At 33.3% G+C, this 17,734-nt stretch overlaps 2 protein-coding genes across 2 annotated transcripts in view; both read right to left on the bottom strand.

Moving 5' to 3' along the window:
* Vps13 (vacuolar protein sorting 13C) overlaps positions 1-10,084 on the bottom strand; it is a gene marked incomplete in the record, with an annotated part of 159,879 nt that extends 149,795 nt beyond the window's left edge. Inside the window, 6 exon segments of the mRNA XM_067051012.1 lie at positions 566-680; positions 4,926-5,045; positions 6,464-6,583; positions 9,284-9,481; positions 9,549-9,635; positions 9,713-10,084. Coding sequence (XP_066907113.1) covers positions 566-680; positions 4,926-5,045; positions 6,464-6,583; positions 9,284-9,481; positions 9,549-9,635; positions 9,713-9,803 — 731 coding nt within the window.
* A 5,659-nt stretch (positions 10,085-15,743) lies between these two features.
* On the bottom strand, positions 15,744-16,091 carry LOC136796676 (uncharacterized). The gene has a single exon (XM_067051023.1). The coding sequence runs from the start codon at positions 16,089-16,091 to the stop codon at positions 15,744-15,746; it is 348 nt and encodes a 115-aa protein (XP_066907124.1).
* Positions 16,092-17,734: the final 1,643 nt, after the last annotated feature.

Raw genomic sequence — 17,734 nt, 5'->3', positions numbered from 1 at the left:
TTAGACAGTAAGATAGATTGATTGATTAATAACCATGGAACTAGATAGTAAGACAGATTGATTGATTAATAACCATAGAGTTAGACAGTAAGATATGTAAGTAGTCACACTACTTATTTACTTACATATCTTCTTACCTACATAATATTTTATTTCACCTTTCATTGTTATCAATTTCCTACTATCTAATTCCATGGTTATTAATCAACTACTTTTTATTTTCAGTTCATTATCATGCATATTTACAAATTGGTTAGTTTATTATTTCTTTTTAATTTTATGTTTCTCTAAATGATGGTTGTTATCCTTTTTTTTTTTTCCAGGTCGAAATGTAGGCATGAATAAATGTTTATTTATATATTTTTTTGCTGACCGCATCCCTCGACCATCTTCTTGACTTATAAACTACGGTGAACTATCTACACTTCATTTATATTAAATATATGTTATGGATTTACATGGATATATTTAATGGATGGATGTTATGGATTTACATGGATAAAAAATTAAATTAAAATAAATAATGTTAATTATAAAAAAAAAAAATCATGAATAAGTTAAGTACCTGTCTTCAAACCTCACATGAATATTTTTTATTTTCACTTCAATATTTTTAATAAAAGTCGAGGCTATTTTTTCTACAAAAGATTTGTTTACTGGTGTTTTTTCGGTACCTTTTGCTGAAAAAAGAAACAAAAATCTGCAAGTGATTTTTAAATTAATATATAAATTTAAAAATTATAAAATATGTATATATTAGTATTACTAAAGAAGCGAGGCATATTGAATTGCTTGCCAACTTAATGTGTAAATTATAATATAAATATATATGTGTATGTCTATAAAATCCAACACTTAGTATATATATTGTAAAATTAAACAAGATTTACAAGGACTAGAAAAGCGAAATAAATTTTTTTAGTATATACTGCAAAGAGTATAAAAGAATGAACGGATCTAAAAAATAAAAATCAAGTTTTATAGAGATTACAAGTATTTATACTAATCAATTTGAGATTAATAATAGTTACATACAGCTGCTTTCATAGGGGATAACATAAATAACATACATATAAGACAAAAGATTAAATTTACATCACAAATTCATCTTGAAAATGGTAAAAACAAATCATTTAATTAAACTATAAAACTGTAGTAAGACAGTTTGGGTGGCAGTCAATAAAGGTATCAAAATAGTAGATGAAAACTATTTATTGTTAATCAACGTTTCGCTCCACTTTGAAGGCTGTTAGATGGAAACAGTTGTCATCTTTCATCATTTTATCATCTTCGTTACCATTTGACAGCCCTGACGAAGCAATATGTTTTTGTTTCTACTATTTTGAAACCTTTATTGACCACTCGGAATATATTCCTACAATCTACTTCATATGGTCAACTATCTTCTTTCAATATAAACTATAAAACAAAATAAGACTATCTTCATTGATACAATTTACAAATGGCATACATTTTTTTCCCTTTGTATTTAATTTTATAATCTTGCTTGAGATGATGTTGAGGAATGAGTTATCATTCCGGCCGTTATCAATCTTAGAATCCAGACAATCCTAGTATCACATCCTCAGATTGCTTTATTAAATTAGCAGGCTACTATGCTCAAGTCAATTTAACACGGTTAAAATAAACCGGTATTTGTTACTTTTAATAATAATTTCTATCCTTCAAAATTTTTGTGCTTTACTATCATTAACTTATCATAATACTATTATATATACATATTACGTATTGATATGTTATATTGATAACTTATCATAATAGTTTTATTGAGATCTTTCAACTAACTATCAAATCTAAGGTAAACAGTTCTGACAAAATAGTAGCAAACAGGCTCTTCCCTGGTCTACGTGGACTACTATTTAGGAACATATGTTAATAAAGGTACACAACTGTTAAATTGGTCAGTAAAAAGATTAATATTCCCCGGACCCATCCCTCCGAATAACCGTCTGCTCCTAGTATCATCTCTCGTTTTCCCCCACTTCGACTATGGTTCCTTGGTTTATAGAAGGCTATCAGGTTTCCCAGCCGTTCTTATATCTTCCGTTGGTATACCGAAATGAAGTGCCTCCTTGGTTTTTTTCTTAAAAATAAAAAAACTATCTATATCCTTGAACTCCCTACTCTACGATCATCCATCCATTCACAAAACACCAGATCCCAACAGACTAATTTATATGCTTCCTTTGTCATACATGCAACCTCCTTCTGGAATTCTTTTTTTATCTTCATTTGTCAATTCTTATCTGTTCTTTCTATAAACAACTATTCCTTCACGTACTACGTAATCAAACCTCTGTGTCAATGTGAACAATGTACATAGCCTTAAATATAAAATACAATTAATATTGATTACCATTGTAATTTAACCTAATGTATTAATGTAATTTTAATCTGTATACTGTAACTTTATAAATGTTTGCCAGATAATTAGTCCTAATGTGTGAACCATGAATTTATTCTAAGGGGACTTTTATCCCAGAATAAAATTATTTTTTTCATTTCATAAATCCAAGATTTAGAGCTAAAATTTTACTTGTCAATGATCTACCTTCCCAATTATTAACAATAAACCTATCGAACATCTAAACACTTAATACTTCTGCAAATATTCAATATAGGACAGGGATTGATATGGTATTCATTTGTAGTTTACACAAAGGTCATCTTTCTATAATAAATTTTAACTGTATTTTAAAATACAATTAAATTGCTTATTTCAGAAGCAATACAAATCTTATTTTAATAAATGACATATGTGTCGTTTCTGAAATAACTGATTCAATGTAATACATTATTAATTATTAAAAATAAATGGAATATGGTCCGGGTGCGGTCAAATTAAACTCAAATAGTAAATTGGTGTACTACTTTTATTTGAGCCAATGTTTCGTCCCACATTGCAGGGTTTTGTCAGGGCTAAAAAAGATACAAACACAACATAATTACCAAAAAAAAAAAAAGTTGAAAATAACAAGATTATAGAATAAAGTACCTTTTTCCACTTATTTTTTTTTTTTGTACTTAAGTCTTTGTATCTTTTTTAGCCCTGACAATGCCCTGCAACGAGGTGCGAAATGTTCAAATAAAAATAGTACGCCAATTTACTATTTGAGTTTAATCTGACCGCATCCGGACCAAATTCCATTTATTGATACATGTGGTCAATCAGCAATGTTCCATTATTAATTTTTCTACATGAAATTTAATTTATTTACAAATGTTAGAGCTCTTCAATTGGTTGGATCACTTTTGTGCTAATTAAATTTTTTTAAAAAACAGAAGTTTTATTTTATTTTATTTTTTTTAATTTGGCACGAAAGCACTGCGGCCTATAAGGCCTATTGTGCGTCAATTAAAAACACGCCAGTGCTGCCATCAGCATCACAGCACTGCGATGAGCTCATTAGAGCTTAAGTAGGAACTACAGAAGTTAATTTTGTTATAATTATGTACATAAAAAAATTAATATTTTTTTTCCAATAAATTTTAAAATAGTTAATTTTTTTAAAAATTGTTTTGATCCTATTTTGAGGGAAAGGAAAATAAATTCTTAAAAAAAAAATAATAATAATAAATGATCTTCTCAATTTCTTGAGATTGGTTTTGATTGTTTAAATAAATTAATTAGTATCCATGTTAAGTCTCAAAACATTCTTTATTATGTATTTTAAAAGACCGATGTCTTGGCCAATTCGGCTATCCTCAAGGACTACCTTATTATAAATTTACACATACCCAATTATTTAGAAACTTTTGTAGGCAACTTTATCAGTCAAAATCACCCTATTTTGTCACTGTTTCATTAATTTTTAAATCTTTTAATTACAGATCAACTTAGCATTATTATCACTTTCCTATCAACACACTATTTCTTGATAGTAAATAGTAATAAATGGAATATGGTCCGGGTGCGGTCAAATTAAACTCAAATAGTAATGTTACATACTATTTTTATTTGAGCCAACATTTCGCCCTATGTTACAGGGCCTGGTCAGGGCTAAAAAGATACAAACAGTAAACATAAGTAAAAAAAGTAAGTGGAATTTTTTTACTTATGTTAAGTGTTTGTATCTTTTTTAGCCCTAACGAAGCACTGCAACGTGGAGCGAAACATTGGCTCAAATAAAAATAGTACATAATATTACTATTTGAGCTTAATTTGACCGCACCCGGACCATATTCCATTTATTGTTACACACGGTCAATCAGTAATCTTCCAAGATAGCAAATAATAGTGTGTTGATAAGAACGTGATAATAGAGTTAAATTGATGTGTAATTAAAAGTTTTAAAAATTAATGAAATAGTGATAAAGTTGCCTACTTTTTACAGATAAAGTTGCCCACAAAAGTTTCTAAATGATTGGGTGTGAGGTGTAAATTTATAATGTTTTTTTTTTTTTTTTTTTTTTTTTTCGGCCAAGACTCCCATTGGAGTCCTATACTGCCTAACCATGGTTGGGGGTCAAAGTTCTTCATTTTGTGGGACCGCCACTCAATGAAAAAAGTCAACGTCCCAGACCGGATTCGAACTGGCACCGCCAATAGACATCAAATTGGTAAGACTGTGTCTTAACCATTGAGCTACGGGCGGCCCCAAAATTTATAATTAAGATTCTCCTTGAGGATGGGTGAATTGGTCAAAATATTGGACTGTTAAAGACATAATAAAGAATGTTTTGAGACTTAACCTGGATACTAAATAATTTATTTAAAAAAAAAAAAATAATAATAGAGAAATTTAAGATAAATTTTTTTTGTAGGTGAGTATAATTTAGTCAAGTTACTACTTTCAACAAACAAATTTTAAATAGAACAAAAAAATTAAATTAAAATTATTTTATCTTATTATTCGAGTGAAATAAATCAAAATTGTATCTATAAGTAATATAAAAAAGGAAACCATCACAGATCGTGTATATTCCCTTTTTCAATCTTTTATAACTTCTTGTACGACAGAACCTCTCATCTGCAAACGCAAAAAATAGGAAGCTTCTCAGGAAAATATAACTTGTCCAATCACCTAGACGTTTAGAGTAATTAATATAAGTAAATAAAATATAATCTAATAGTTAAAATTTTTAACCGAGAAGCCACATGAGTCAAAATATGATTTTAATTAAGTAACGTATTATTTTACATTATAATCATTATTATTATTTTTTTTTTACACACTAAATTTTATTAGGTTGGGTAATAAACTATGTTAGAAAACTGCTGAAATATTAATAAAACGTTTATTTTGGCTATTAAGACAAAAATTCTGAAATAAATATAAACTAATAATTGAGTAATTTTGACAATGTAGAATACTTTAAGCCAATTAGGAAGGAACTTTTTAGGTCTAAAAAGTCTGTTAGAACAGTTTATATTCTTTTTTATTTTTACATTACTAAGATAAAAACAAAAAATAAAATAATTTTGACTCATTTGACTTTCAGGGACAGACTTAAACTTATGAAAATGGTAATCAAAGAGATTTTGTACAAAACTGAATAATACGATAAAATATAGGAAATAGGTATAAACGATACTTCCTTTAGAAATCACTTTTTGGAATAATTCTTAAAATGAAAATTTGTATTGGTTATTCGATAACTCATAAAAATAATAACTACACGCAACTAGCCCTTCAGGGACTATGAGCTGATTTATCAGCATGAGCACAACGATCCCCATGGCACTGATTTATCAGCCCAACAAGTCTGATGCTTAAGACCTATACACTGATTTATCAGCTCTGTTTCTAGCATTATCTAGTGGTTATTAAGGCATATATTAGTTTCTATCCTTGCCACTAGAGTTCAAACAAGTCAAAAAATTTCAAACAAATGATCATAATTTTGTTTCTTTGTTCTTAAAAATCATGTAATATAGGATTCCGATGCTTGAAACCCAACCCATAAAATATAAATTTGCAAATCATTTTCTATTGCACTAAACAGGGAAATGCATTTCTGATAGACCTAAAACTCTAACTAAGTAACTAATTAATTTTAAAAAATTCATGAATTAGGTCTTTCTTTTTAAAATATTAAACAAAAAATTGAAATATTTTAAAAATTATCTGTTTAATTGTTTTATAAAAATCATCATTGTGTTGGTATTTGAAAATCATTCATTGAAAAGCACTTCCACTATTCAGTCTCTAAAGGGCTAGAAAAGTAACTAACAGTTTAATTCCTACTTTTTTTAGTAATAAAAATATTTGCATAAACATTTTCGATAATATTGAAAATTTACTTCAGAATAAAAAATAAATAAATCTATATTTGATATATACGGTAATAAATATATATACATCATAGGCTGTTGATGAGACTGATTTATTTATTTTTTAATGAAAGCCAAAGACTGTTATAACTTTGTTATCTCATTTTTTATAAAATCATAAAAATGATAACTATAACGTGTCTAGAATAAAAAATAAATAATAGTAACCATTGCGCAAGGTGTGTATTCCTTTTTTCATTTTTTTGTAATTTTTCGAATGTTTCCATTCCTTGCAACCGTATAAAAGCATTAAGAAGATTTTTCGCACATTTTTACTCAACCAACCACCTAAGCATATTTCATGATTTAATTTATACGACTAATAATAAATTTCAAATTAATTCAGTACCTGAAAGTCAAATCAGCCAAATTAATATAATATATACATTAGTTTTACTATTTATATTGAAAAAAAACAAAACTGATCTTATAAAATTAGCTTATACATATAATGTTTAATATCTTGAAGATTGATATAAATTCAATAACAAAATTAAGACTGAAAATTAAAAAAGTAATGAATAAATTCATTTTGTTCTGGGATAAATAACTACTACAATTTATGATATTCACAATCTTTACTTAAAATGTTACCATTCTGAAATGATTAATTATCATACCATGTGACAACAGAAATCAAGTAGAGCTTTTTGTAGCTGAGGGAGTTGAGGCATTGGCCTCAGCAACCACGGAACTGCAGTGACACTGGTTCAAATCCTGCCAGGGGGGTTGACTTTTGTTTCATGGTGACCCTACAGAATGAAAACTTGACCCCCCCCCCCCCCACGATGGTAAGAATAGGTTGGAAACTCTATGTAATGAGTCACTCATTACCATAAGCATTCTTCTTTTGTAAAGTAAAGAATTTAAAAATATGATGGAATACTTATTTTGTTATACTTAATTATATCCTGAAATATCTAGTATAAAAATCAAGCAAAGGTTGGTATTGAACAGTGCATTATTTATTATACTGTCCATACACCATTTTTAGGGTCTTTTCTTAACCCGGGAGAGGTGTAGCCTTGAGCATTTTGCTCACCTGGACACCTCCTGGGTTTCTTCTTTTAAATCATGAGCCGAGGCAAAAAGATCTTAGCTCTTTTACAAAATTTACAATTTTAATTTCAAATTGTATAGAAAATAATCGTTACATCCAAGTAATATGTCATTATTACATCCAATTATATAAAAAAAAAATAGAAAAAATGAGCTAGATGCTCACAAGACACCTCTTACAGGACAATAAAGGAGGACACTCCTACCAGGTTAAAAGATATACCAGAATGGTAGCTTGAAAAATAGCTTGCAGGTGGAATAATTGAATAATGTTCATGTAGCTTTGTCTACCTCGGTTCTGAGATCAATTCTGAAAACATCTCTCGGGAAGTCAACAGGAGGATAGCAGTGGCGAGACAGTGCTACTTTGGTCTTGTGAAGCATTTTAAAAGCAGATTACTCTCTAACAGGACCAAGATCACCCTCTACAAAACCTCGGTCCCCCCTATTTTAACTTATGGATCAGAAGCAAGATGAAAATAGACTTCTGATCTTTGAAAGATTAATCTTCAGAAGGAATTTTGGTCCGGTTAGAGAGGGTGGAATTTGGAGAAGGAGAAATGCCAAAGTCGCTGGCCTTAATAAGAATATAAATTTGGTTAAATATAAGAAGATGGTCAGGGTTGTGGTAAAAAAAAGAACAAATAGTTTTAAACTATTTGCTCTTTTTTTGACCGCAACCCTGACCATCTTATATTTAAATTTTTACGTTCAACTATATACATATATATAAATTTGGTTAAGTTCATTAAGATGGGATGACTTCGATGGGTCGGGCATGTCGCATGAATGGATGATTCAGAGATATCCAGGAAGGTGCTGTCTGGAGAGATGCATGGACCAAGAAGGGTTGGGAGGCCAAATGTAAGATAGGATGACTCTGAGGCGTACGCACGGGCTCTACTGGGAGTCCGAAACAGGAGAGCTGCTGCAGCTGAGCCTGTTGACTGGCTAAAGCTTTTACAGGAGGCCCAGTCTCGGTGAAGGGATATAACACCATATATAGATAGATAGAATAATGTTTATGACGCACTTCTCTTTATTCAAAATAAGGAAAAATGTATTAATAAATACCAAAGAAATGAAACTCTAATTGCTCCTTTTCTTGGATGATGGCATGACTAAAAAAAAGGATTCATTTTTCATATTTCAAAATTTGTTCTATACTCTGTGGTCACTTTCTCCACTTGGGTCTCTGCAGACTGTTTAAAAGTAATACTATCCATCACTAAGTAATTCCAGTTTAGGTTTGATACTAGTTACAGGCCTAGTGTACTGCAGCCTTTTTGTCATTGGTGAAATTACTTTTACAATGGACAGATAGTTAAAATAAAAAATATACTTTATGCTAAAATATTTTAGTTTCATTTTCATAATACAGATTACAATCAATATATAAAAATAATGTCACCACTAATAATAAAAGATTACTTTAAATATCTTCAAGATTACATTAAAGACATAAACAATACTCAAAATTATACTTTTTAAAAATACTAATATTGGTTTCCAATAATTTTTAAATAAAATTATAAGAATACAAACTTCATCATACTAACAACATTAAAATGTCTCCTTTAAATAAAACTCATTGCCAACACAGTTATCTAATTATTTGAAAATTCTATAAAGATACAAGATTATAAGATCTTTTGACACATTTATAATTTTTTTAATGGACAGTTGCATATGTAGACAATTTCAGACTCTAGGTGTACTTATTTTTGCAGGCCTCTTCTACTCATTAAATAATAAAGAATTATTAATTTGTGTGGTGCCCAGGGAGGATCACCCCTCCCAACCTTGGTCTGTCACCGTGAATGACCAATCCTATTATAAATGTAATGATTGGACAATTTAATCTAACACTTCCATAATTCTAAAATCTATTTAACTGATCACCTATAGTATAGGAAAATACAAAATTACCTTTTTCCAATGCTTTCTTTTTAGCATCTTCCACCTTTTGTAGTTCTGCTTGTTTGGCTTCATTTGCACATTTCTTTTCTGCTTCTTCATCATACGTAGCATGCTGATTTGGAACGAGAAGTATGAATAATTCGTCAACTTCAACCACAGATGGTGATGAAAAAAACTTGAGGTATGATAACCTAAGCGAGAATTTGCCTAAAAATAAACTTAATTTGTAAAAAACTTTTAAATGACCCAAAATTTACCAGATGTCAAAGCCTACCAATTTTTCCATAGAGAAGTCTGACAGGTACATTGAGGTCATCTAAACAATTTTTTTTAAGTTCCAAATTGTTAAACACGATATCTCCTATAAATACATTTAAACCAGTTAAAAACACAATATTTACAATTACTAACTCAAGGAAATGAATAGAACATAAGTACCAAGTCCAAGAGAGAACTGAGAAGAATCAAAGTTTTCAACATATTTTCCCAAAGCTCTGTTGATGATGTTGGTTATTATTTCTTTAAGCATCGTAAGTCATTGGTAATAATAATAATGATAAATATTTGAACCTCAATTCGCAGAGGTTACCGTGATTATGTCATATCCCAAAGGGAACTGTGATCTCACACATAAGTAGGCCACAAGAAACGACCCAGGTAATGCCGAGGGGTGTCATGCGTATTTATAATAAATTAAGTACTTTTTATAATTTAAAAAAACAAAAACATAAAAGTTGGTTAGGGTATAACACCCTACTGACAATTTCAAAGAGGTCTGACCACCAAAATCACATGTAAACAACTTTTATCTGCAGTAAAAGATAACGATAAGGATAATCGATTCAGGTATTGAATCGATTCCAGAACTGGTTATCATTTCTTCATGTTCCTAAGAACAATTAAAACTTGTGCAAGAACATATTACACGTTTATTTAAAGCAACAAGTTTCTGAAAGCAAACTTTCCTATATCAGTTTTATTATTAAAATATTAAGAACAAAATTACTAATTTTGCTATAGTACCAAAAGCATTTACAATACAAAATATTTAGATATTTATTTATTCCATAAAATAAAAAACTGGAGAATCAAATTATTAAAATCATCTCGAGTTACAATTGTTTGTACACTGTCCTTCACTATCATATGTATTTACCATAGCCCCGAAAAACATTTCACTATTTCGATTTATATTCTCAGTAGCATCACGAAAAATACTGATACTTGAAGAATCGTTTTAATAATCTACTAATCTATCTAGATTATAGCATCGCTAATTATTTTTTTTTTACAAATGGGAACGTCTTTATTTTGATAATAACGACACAAAGTGGCGAGTATAACCGAGTATCTGTTATAAGAGTCCGCTTAGCGCCACGCCTACTGGAATACGTTCATCAAGTAATATTTCGATCAAGACCAGATAATCAATTATTATTTAGTAAATATGTATATAGAACTGAGTTACATTAAATACCATAACAATGTACATATTATCAATAAAACTAATTTAGATAAACCTACTGGAAGAGTTAAAATAAATTCACTATTTTGAACCTCTCTCGACCTCTATGTTTATTGCGGACTCTTATAAGATCATATCTGATGAGGCCGATGTTAGTCCCCCCTTGAATCCTTTCGATGTTTAACCAGGATGTTACTACATAGTCATTAAGTATTTTTTGAATTGTTACTTCAGTATTCGCTAGACTAGGGAGACTGGTCCCCTCTACTATCGTTATCTTATTTACTACCATCTTTGGTTCCCGAAATACTCGTGCCCTTTCGGTTAATCACTCTCCTCCTTTCCCCGGTCTATCCTGGCCTCCCTTTTCTTGTATATATCTTCTTATCCTTACCAACCTTCTTATATTGGTGACATTGAGAATATAAATGTAATAACGAGGCCTTCTGAGAGACACGCTAACCTACCTCGACACATTATATTGGAAGTTTGACGGTTAAGTTGGAAGGTTAAGATAGTCCGCATTGACCCTGTGGTGGTCAAAAGAGGTATCGAAATAGCAATTAGATGTTTACCTGACTGAATAATCCAGATAAGCCTGTCATCGCATTTGAACCAAAACAATGATGGAGAGACATCGCGCCATTTTGACGAATGAAGAGATCGTGTATGGCCACCTTATGATTTTAAATACATCAGAATTAATTGCTTGTTAAAAGTTGACTATGAAAACCATCAATTGTCTCTAATCAGTATTATAATATCAATAGTATGTTATTAGTTGCTAGTCAATTTCATATTAATGATTTATCTTCTTATTAGGTGGTGAGATAGACGCCCGCCAAGGTGTAGGTACAAATAGGGTATAAAATTATCTATGAAACTATTTTCATTTTCAAAATTAACCATTTTTTAATTGAGATTTATAGTTTCTCTAATAATCACAGTGTTCTTACGTGAAAAAAAAGCAATTTTACAGAAATTCTAAAATATTAAAAAAAAAAAATAAGATCCTCGTATAGGAGACCGTAGAACTCGCCAAGAGCGCAGAAGGGCCAAAATTGGATTTATCTATTTGTCTCCTGCAAATTTACTGATGCCAATCCTGGGATTTGTATTATAAAATAAGATAGGATTTTAAAACGTTAATAATGATGAGTAGATAGTTGACCATGGATTATATATAGCAGGAGGAAATGATTAGGGGTGCGGTCAACGAAGAACACAAATAAGTTAAAAAGTGCTTATTTTTGTTCTTTACTGACCGCATCCCCAGCCATTTTCTCCTCATATAAACGTTTATGTTCATCTATGTAAATATATATTTAAGTAGATATGCTTTATGCCTGTCCTAAGCACTATTAACCTCACACTGAAACCTGGAGACAATCTCTCGCTATTATCAAATGCTCAAAAAACGATGGTCATCCAGGCTTGGTAACGTAACTAAACTTATGTGAGGGGCCTCGAAGGCAGACCACTTTGGGTTGAGGTTCCCAGAGCGCCTGGTTATGAACGGAGTTTCTTCGATTCCCGCATGGAACAGTTAATATTTATTCCTTGGCGGGTTCAAAAATGATTCTTGACACTCTTCCTCTGGTTAGCAAGATGTGGCAGCCCCTGGGTAGAAACCATAAGTCCTAAAGACGATAAAAGAAAAGAAGGTCTTAAGAAATGTGAAGTTCCCTCGGAGCTAAGAAATATTAAGTTATTCTTTCATCCTCTGCGAGCTCCATCGTAACGCAAATTATATGTACTTCCAGGACAACCTTAAGCAGACAAACGATTCAAGTCAGTATCGTAATTCTAGTTTTTAGAACGTCATTAGAATGAAGACTGCCATTTTGACTGACCATGTAAAGCCCCCCTGTATATAAACACACACGCTGGCAACATTTCATTGCTGCTTCAAAGAACTTAAAACCAACCTAGGAATGAGACAAATACATAACTCTAGTATTTTTTTATTCTTTATTTATCGAATCTTCCATCTCTATGATCTTTGAAATTCAACTTGATATTTAGATCCTTGCAATCTTATATCAACTATGGTCATTATCCTGATTTATAATATGAGAATTTTTCCAGAAGACTTAAAAAAGAAACAATACAGAGATTAATCCTGATAAGACGAAGATGTTAAAAACCGACTGAGTGCCTAGGCGAGACATGTGAGTCGGCAAATAGGAAGTCTTCAAGGATACAAATCTAAAGGTTTATAAACCCGCTTCCCTTCCAATATTGATCTTCTTACTAACATCCTCACTTCGCTCTATTGACATCTCCTAATACAGGATGGAAGGAATTAAGCACAGGAGGATAATGCGAGCTATGGATTTAAGGATTATTAAAAAAATAAGAGATGAAACTGTAAGCGAAATGATTTGCCAAACTATCCCATTTAAATATGGTATTAAACCAACGAAAAATGTTATTAAAGAGATGTTTTTTTAAGAAGAGATTCAATCGTCTAACCTCAACAGTAGTTCAGAACCGGACCATAGTTCGGTAGCGAAAACCTTAGTAGTGGGCCACCGGAGGGCGCACATATTTTGTGAGGACTTATTATCAGAAATGTTTAATTGTCCACCTTTTCTGATATTTGAGTGTTAATTGGAAGTGTTGAGGAAGTAGTATTAAATGCTCTGATTTTAATTTACAATGTAGGTACTCTTCACCAGAAGGCCTCGACGATGCATGCTCACTTAGGATTAGGAGGTGAATAGATAGAATGAGATTTACAGGTGTTAGCTGTAAGTTCTCCAAGGGTGGTAACCTCATCCTGCAGGGTATTATTATTATAACCAGAGGTCGGGTATTGCGGGAAGATAACTTCGTTCTACCGAGTGGTATTCCTTTTGGCACAAAGTCCGGAGGGTAACCATCCGGTGGGTATTAAGAAAGGATAAAAGGTAGAGGAAGGAGGAGAAATCCAGAGAAGGCAGAGAAAAATATAGTAATAGAATTTACTTATCCACTATAGGCATATTCACATGTTAGTTTAACATGTTAAAGCGTGTAAAATGGAAAAACTCATGTTAAGTAGAGCAATATTTCCTTCTTTTAGCATGTTAAAACGATTTAACATGTAACATGGTTGAGAGCCTGTTGTTACTAGGTCAGTTAAATAGAGAATGAGGTCACGCAGCAGACCAGCTGAGCTCATCATCATTTTGCTTGTTGTCGTTTTTGGTTACTTGCTTGTAGTTTGTGTTTTGATTGTGTTAGTATTGTTTTAGATGTTTTTATAACTTATAAAGCAATGGATGACAATAATAATAATGCTACACAGTTGCCAATTAGCTCATCTTGATTCTGTTCCTCACAAGTTAGAAGATCAACATATCAAAACTTGGCACTCGGAAGCCAAACTTTCACTTTTTACAAATTTTATGCATGTCGTAATAAGTTACTTTAATCAAAACTTAGAGAAGTAAACAATCCCAAAAAGTTTTGGAGGGAAATGTTACTAAATAAGTTGCTCAGAAAATCCGCAAGGAGCTCTTAGGCATTTACCATTTAATATGACTTTAAACAGGACTGCTCACAATCCTATACTTATAACATTAAACATGGTAAAACATTTTGCATTTAACACAACATCATGAATACTCCTTATGTATACTTATTTTTTTTTTAATCCCCCTCCCTTGCCATTTCTGGCATACGGGGTGCGGGTGCAGTTTGCGCATGCCACTACTCACTGCTTCCAAAGATCACCAATTCTTTTTTTTCTTTTTTTATTCTTTTATTAATTTTTTTACTGTGGTGCAGTCCTGCGCTAGATTTAGCACCTTACTGATGGAGCTGCGCCTTGTCCACTGCATCCGTTTTCTAGTTCCTTCTGGTGCGCATCCGTCTGGATGCCTCCTACAGTTACCAGGCTGGTCCAGCCCTCCTGGTCTCAGTCTGGGTCAGCTTCCTCCTCTTCTGGTAGCTCGCCGATGTTCCTATTGTGAAATGAGTTGTGCCCATCTCCCTCCTTCCACCCATAATGAACTCCCTGAAAAAGGGATAATTCTCTTCTCCCATCAAACTGAAAAGTCCGAATTGGCGAGGGCGAAATTCCCGGTCTTGCTCGACAGCCTTGCTCGGTGTCCTTCCATACTATTACGTGTTCTTCTGTTTCAGGAACTCCGCCCGTGGGGCACCGGGGGTCGATGTTCTTTCCAAAGCTCTGCAGCTTTCCCCGAGACCCCCCGTGTCCTGTTAGGATCTGTGAGACCCAATAGTCTGAGAGGACCCATTTAGTCTTTAATCTAGAAAGGACGGTAGGGAAGAATTTTCTCAAAGTAGCGCCCTTCTGGCTTGCTACCCACTTAAAGGACATCCTCCCTGAGAATGTAGTCCAGGGGCATCGCTCCGGCCATCACCTGCACCGCCTCATGTGACACCGTTCTGTATGGCTTCGTGACCCTCAGCAGAGCCAATCTCTGAATGGTGGCCAATCTTCTGTGTCTGCGTGAGGTTTCGGCTCCACGCAGGCGATGCTTACCTCAGACTACCCAAGATCACACCTTCATATATGGTCATCGTAGCAGGGTACCTGAGGTCCCAAATTGCACCCCCTATCCTACTTAATCCATTGAGTGACAGTGTCACTCTGTCCTTTAGATACACCAGATGAGAAGTGGCATCGAATCTTCTTCTTATCCTCACACCAAGCTATGTCACCTCCTCACCCGGTCTAACCCTCTCTCCTTGGATATCCAGGATGAGCCCTGTCCGTAGAGCCTCTTATGAGTATGGCCTGTGTCTTGACTGCTGCCATACCCAACTTCCTCTTCACGCACCACTCTCCTACGAGACTGGCACACCTCTCCGCTTCTGTCTTTAGTCTGAATCTGCTGTTCTTAGCCACGATGACTGGCAGGACGTAGGCCGTGGCAAGGAACCCCTTGTCCTCTAGTTCCCCCAGCAACTCATCGAATACTAGCTTCCACTGGTCCTACGGTCGAACCCTGCGGACATCCTCTTTCGATTTTTCTCTTGACCTCTTAGTAGTTACCCCCTGATCCTGACACTCTTGTTATTGAGGTAACTGCCTGCGAGGGAGTATAGATTATTGGGGGTGCCGAGCTCTTGCAACCGCTGGAGTACACAGAACCACCAAACACTGTCGAGGGCGGAAGAGGTGTAAAACATGATCAATAAGACATATTTCTCCGCACTCTCCTCCACGTCCCTACGCACTCTCAGCAGCGCAAAAGTAGTTCCCCTGTCACGGGTCGAGCCGAACTGCCGTGGACGACTTGCAGCACTTAGGATTGGTCTAAGGCTGTAGACGATCATGTGCTCCTGGACGGTACTAGCTACTGGGAGGAGGTATATTGGTCGATAGGATTTAGGCATTTCTTTATCCTTACCATCTCCCTTGTAGAGCAGTCTCAAGTCTGCAATCCTCCACCTGTTTGGAAAATACCCCTTATCCAACAACTCTTCCTCAATATAAGGGGCACTGTTCTTGAGTTGAAAAAAAAAACCGTATGTAACCAATGATTAGCAAGGGATCATAAAAAATAAATAAATAAAAGAATAACACTCCAGGTATTCATCCCAGGAGTACAACAGTAACTCATCTGAGGAGAAATATTACAAGAAACCTGAAACGTTTTTTTTATATTTCGTCCAGATTTTTTTTTTTTTTTTGGTGGGATGTGGAAGAAGGATTGATTACTGGAGACTCTTCGATGGCATTTAATACATTGTTCCTGATAAATAAAAAAACTAATCTTTATCACTAAAACCATTGAAGGGCCATGGTTTCATTACTTTGTAAGGAAGTACTATTTCTTGAACAACGCGTGTGCAAGAAAGCGATTTGTTTATGATCACGCTCAGCCGCTAGTTTTTCTCTAATTATGGGTATTTTATCTACTTCATAGAGGATGGGCTTGCCCCAAGAGGACTCCTGAACACAGAAGTTTGACTCAAGGGTAAACTAACAGAATAAATAACTATCTGTCACGACCGGATTCGATTGCTATCGTTCCGAGCTCGTTAAATAGGGAAAATATATATATTTTTTTAAATTTCCCATTCAAATATTTTTTTAAAAGAGTGAATATTAAAACTATAATTTATCTATATAGTAGATTTTTTTTTTATTTGAACTATAGGAGAATCACCAGTGTTGCTCAGAAATACAGATTTAAAATCTCTACTCGGAAGCATGCAATATTACAGTCGGTATAAAGAAAAGATCGTATACCTGTCGATAGGTGGCAATATTCTTAGGTAAATAATAAGCGAACACTGCATTGTGCAATGTTTGAAGCTTAAAATAGTTTGTAAACAGAACACTGATAAGATTAAAACAACAGTAATGAACCACAACAAATGGCATTTATGATTAGTCAATATAACGTTTAGAAATGTATATACTTTTCAAGGCTACAACTGTGGCTTGACTTCGGGGAATTAAAAAAAAAAAAACTTCTGATTATTACACAAAGGGTTATTATATAAATTAATTATTTATTATATTAATAAATTAATAAAAATAATAATTGAGGGTGCCCTCTCACGACAGTTCGAACCTATAAGATCCCGTGGCCATCTTCTTTTCAGACGCCTCGGAGGATTATCAGGGATTGTTAAGGATGAAAGATAAAGAATTAATGGGTTAGGGTGGTTAAGGAGTTTGGAATGAAAATATGCATATCTGTTTTGGACCAAATCTGCAACGAATGGGATGTTAAGGTCTTTGTTAATGAGTTTATTTGTAACGTAATAAGGAGCATCAAGGATTTTACGTAGGATTTTGGATTGTAACGATTGGATGCGGGAATAATTTGATGGTTTGGTGGAGCCCCAGAGCTCAATTCCATATGTCCAAATTGGTCTGATTATCGTAGTGTATACTAATTTTTTGTAGTGAATGGGAAGTTTAGAGCGTTTGTCAAGTAAGTGTTGTAGCAATCGAAATCTACGAGCAGTTTCTTGTCGTTTCAGTCTTGTATGTGGATTCCAAGTAAGTTTCTTGTCGAGATGGA

Source organism: Halyomorpha halys, unplaced genomic scaffold (genome assembly GCF_000696795.3).
Source record: "Halyomorpha halys isolate HHAL.00 unplaced genomic scaffold, Hhal_1.1 Scaffold570.1, whole genome shotgun sequence".
Classification (NCBI taxonomy): Eukaryota; Metazoa; Arthropoda; class Insecta; order Hemiptera; family Pentatomidae; genus Halyomorpha; species Halyomorpha halys.
Note: the sequence above shows the minus strand (reverse complement) of the source record. Positions and strands in the feature narration are given on the sequence as shown.

Excerpts from the sequence above, each read along its gene's own strand:
- LOC136796676 (XM_067051023.1), bottom strand. The coding sequence starts at position 16,091 with ATGCCTAAATCCTATCGACCAATATACCTCCTCCCAGTAGCTAGTACC.